The sequence below is a fragment of the Triticum dicoccoides genome, chromosome 1A, assembly GCF_002162155.2.
Source record: "Triticum dicoccoides isolate Atlit2015 ecotype Zavitan chromosome 1A, WEW_v2.0, whole genome shotgun sequence".
Lineage (NCBI taxonomy): Eukaryota > Viridiplantae > Streptophyta > Magnoliopsida > Poales > Poaceae > Triticum > Triticum dicoccoides.
This window is the reverse complement of record NC_041380.1, coordinates 474,813,847-474,818,226: the sequence shown is the minus strand read 5'-3', so window position 1 is coordinate 474,818,226 and position 4,380 is coordinate 474,813,847. Positions and strand designations below refer to the sequence as shown.

At 41.5% G+C, this 4,380-nt stretch overlaps 1 protein-coding gene across 1 annotated transcript; it reads right to left on the bottom strand.

Annotated features, from left to right (window-relative positions):
- Positions 1 to 2,903: 2,903 nt before the first annotated feature.
- LOC119302626 lies at positions 2,904 to 3,658 on the bottom strand. The gene is made up of 2 exons (XM_037579701.1): positions 3,517 to 3,658; positions 2,904 to 3,384 (listed from the first exon to the last, which is right to left on the bottom strand). The coding sequence occupies exons 1-2, from the start codon at positions 3,590 to 3,592 to the stop codon at positions 3,188 to 3,190; spliced, it is 273 nt and encodes a 90-aa protein (XP_037435598.1). The 5' UTR covers positions 3,593 to 3,658; the 3' UTR covers positions 2,904 to 3,187.
- Positions 3,659 to 4,380: the final 722 nt, after the last annotated feature.

The following is a 4,380-nucleotide window of genomic DNA, read 5'->3' as shown; positions in this document are numbered from 1 at the left end:
TCGAGACACACTGGAATAATGCATGCAACAATATTTCTAACTAGCTCCGCCATCATGAAATAAATGAAGTGGAAATGACCCCTCCCAAGTCCTCTTTGGTATACGAATTAAAACTAAAACGCCCTATAATTTGGGAGAGTGACGATTAGTAGCAAAAACTTTGAAAAATTGTATATAGTTATCTTCCAAAGGCGCCAGAAGTATTTATTTCTTGTGGGTCATCAGTTGTCATGACATATTTATTTCTTCAATCATACTTATTCTTGTGGGACATCTATACTGTCCCGTTATATTTATTTCTTCTGTGTGACAACAATTTTGAATCTTCAATGTATCAAGCAGTAAAAATATTTCGACTTGCGTGGTTAGCACTAGAATAAGCACCAATATACCCAAGCAAAAAACTGGTTGTGCAATTGGGTATCATATTTAAACAATGACTAGCAAACGTGCCCATGCATTGCAATGGAAGAAAAAAATTATAGCGCAATATGCTAGAGCTTTGCAAGGACGGAACATCACATTTTTGTTAACAACTTCTAAACGTAAAAAAGAAAAGGAAACTCTATGATATTAGTTCATAGACATCCTCTATATGTTTGTGACCAAACGACTCGTCTGGTGCAGTAGTATGGACCCTGCACTATCTCAACACAATATTGCCACTAAATAGTGCTTAATGAAATTTATACAGTTAGCCCGAGATTTTTTGTCATCTGATAAATCAAACTTCTTGATGCAGTCCTAAGAATTGTTACATACGTATCTGGTTAAGAAAATCGTAGGTTCAATAGAAGATAGAAGGTGCAGATACTTTGCATATCCTAAGGAGATCAGGCACAAAGTTCCTCTTGATAGCTTTCTTGTCTAGCGGTCAATATGGTGCCAAGCATTCAACACAATCATCTCATCGTCGTCCAAACAATTGTTCTTCTGGTCAAAGCAGGATTGTCACATGTGAAATTGCATCAAGCTTGCTTGCCTAGAGACCATGCCAACTTTCCAACAGTAAATTAGCTATAAACAAATTCATGCATGAATTGGCATTTTTGCTCACATATAGCAGCAAGCATCAAGCCATCGCATTAATTCTCTAATTCTCCATCAAACATAGGCCCTCGACCCTTGCCTCTATCATGTGGCCATGTGCATGCACGTGGATTGTCCCCTCACCAACCAATCAAAGACCCATCACACTACACCCACATGAATCCACACACGATCATATCTCCTCTACCTTTGCAGGGTAGATGTGCCCATGTCGTCTTGCAATGCAAGCCCCTTGCAAATTCCGGTGCAAATCCATCAAATACCAACAAACAACCTAGTTGTCGGGCTCAGACGTGAATTTCTATGCTTCTACAACCGGCACAAACCAACACTTCTCACGGATCCGATGAATCGAGCCCGCCTCACGCATCTCCGACGACCTGCCCATGGCCGCAACCAAGGATAAACTGTCACTGCCGCGGCCAAGGCCTCTCTCTTTGCCACCACGTCTGAGATCGCGTGAGCATCCATCAGTCCTTCCCCCTCCTCTGACGGAGCGGCCTCCTCTGATTCGCACATGTTGCTACTTGCAATCGGCATCTCTATGCTCAGCTAGCTCGGTGCCGTGCTAGCCATAGATGTTTGTTGGTATAGACTAGATCCCAGCATAGATGTTTGTTGGTGCAACATATACGAATTTATTAGTAAGTATAGATTAGATCCCAGCATATCCAAATTTAACAAACATTTTTTACCAACCCATTTCCCAACGAAGTCATATATGTTGTTCCCCTAAAAAAAGTCATGTATGTTGCAAAGTCACAAGTGATGCATGATCAGACAATGATCATAACAACGTTACATTGCTTGAGTTTATATCTTTGTTTTTGGGATTAAGCACTAAAGGCATCACATATAGCACCCAAATCCATTCATAGCAAATAAATCAAGAACCGAAGAATAATTCGCTCCGATATCTTCACCCTCCAATCCCGGGAAACACAATAATTGACATTATCAATTTTAAATCAACTACCCTCACATGGACCAGAACAAATTTCCTTGATTGAAGACTAACAACATTGAATGCTTAGATGAAGCACAACATCACAAGATCGTTCCAAAAAAGAAACTGATATGTCACAAAATAACTAAAATAAAATCATTTTGGTAAATAAGCACTAAGAACAACTATGCTCGCACTCTCCGGCAATCATCTTTGGGTCACTGCCATGCCTCATATTGCAACATCATCGTATTCCATGCCACCTCGTGTATGGTATCCACATCATAGGGCAAATGTCTTCAAGATCAACATGGCTTGCTTCCGTACTAACCACATCGCATGATATAGTTGAGAGATGATATTTACCCAAGAAAAGGTGTAAGTTGCATGCAAGCCCATTGGTTAGCATCTTGGCATATCTCATTCCTCACATGGATTTGTATGCACATCTCCAACTTCCACACCCTACCTCCCAGCTTCGGGTCCGCCGTGGGTTGTTAATGCCGACACACCTCATCAAGCTTCTTCGCATCGCTACTGTCCACTAAGGAGGATGATTGTTCATCGATGTATGATAGAGAGGGAATGCGAGAGAGAGCTATGGGGTGGGGGGGGGGGGTCTCTTACCTCTCAAGGGAGGTACATGTGGAAAATTGTGTTGTATTTCTCATCTATTTCCTTATATACAGACTTATGTAGACTCAGTTAATTTATTAATTGGCACATATGTGTAGACATTGGGACCACGAGGGTATGGCTACCTATAGCCTGAGCACTAGGAATTTTACAAACAATTTGGCAGCCACAAAGTTTGACTTCTAGAACAGATAAAATAGTAGGATAATAAGCGTTCTAAGTAGGCAAAAAACTAGAAAGATATTAAACATTGGTCCCTAAGAAAATCGCGTGGCATGAACAAATGTGCTTTAAGTGGAGGCACACAATCAACATATGTGTTTATTCACTAAGGATACAACGGGCACCTGATAAGTGAGCAACAATAGACTACTCTTGAAGAGGAAACTAAAACCAAGAACAGTGGTGATGATGAAACAACGGCGACTGACAATAGTGTATGCATTGTCGGCGTGCAATGTGGGGCCACATCTACGCACAAAAACGGTCACAATGCTCGTCTCATCTGAGCTTTATTTTTGGCGAAACACATCTCCTAATTCTTGCTTGAACCGGTCAGTTCTTCTTGCAGCGTGGGCCGCACGTACCGTTGATGGTGGAGCGCATGTCGGCACATCGGAACGTCTTGACACGGCCCGTCTGCACCGCGCGGCATGTGGAGCAGCCCTTGGGGCACTGAGGATGGGCGTCGTCACATATGTCAACCCCCGAGAACGACCTGCATTTGTCACAACACTTGGGGAAGTAGTTGGCTGCACGCATGCATGGCATGCTATCATATTAGTAATCACTTATAAGATATATAAGACATCAATGGAATTGCAAAAGGACAATCAAAGTTTGTTATGCAAAAAATAGAATAAAGAACATGAAAGACCACGAACCATTCACGTGTGCAAGGATTCCCATGACCAGGATGGCATGGAGGAGAAGGATCGCCACAAGCTTGGTGTTCTTCATGGTTGTTTTTAAGGTTTTTGAGCAAAGCTCTCACTTATCTCTTATTGTTGTGAGTGGAATGCTATGTTGTTGTTGTTGTTGGCCAGAGCTAGTAGCACATCTATTTATAGGCGTAGATTTAGCACCTTGCTTGGCAATCTGCTATGCATGCACGCCAGCAAGTGGGTGAGCAGGATAATAAAGTTCGACGCACAGTATGCATCACTACCCACAGTTTTTTCCACATGTTCAATGGACGTGCAAACTGGAAATTATTGGACTTTTATAGGCCAAATCTAGGCCTAGCTGGTTGTTGCATTTCTATCTATAACTTTTCAAAAACATATCTGTCTATACTGGGTGGAGAACTCTTGGAACATGATCTCTGAGTGAATCTTGCGCGCTGCTCATAAAACACCTCTACCTCCTCAAGCATAGGACATAAATGGACCAAGCGTGAACGCATGCAAAGCTTAAGGGTGTTGCTGAATATAAGCTGTTTCAGATTTCTTTTTGTCTAAGCGAACACCTTTTCAAATTCCGAAAGTTTCAAAGTGAATTGACAAGATACCTATCTGTTATGTAATTAAATGACTAGTTCAAATTCAATCTACACATCATTTTTGTAAGATAAAAACTAAGTATGTTGGTAATACTAGTAGTATTGTTTTGTATTTTCACTACTACTTAGGCTAGTCATGGTGAGGAGTAATTCAGATTCCTAACATGCATATGTTAAGTTGGCCATAGTGATGGTGTCTTAGCTGGTATCATGCACGGGGAACTAGCAACCACGTGATGTGGCATAC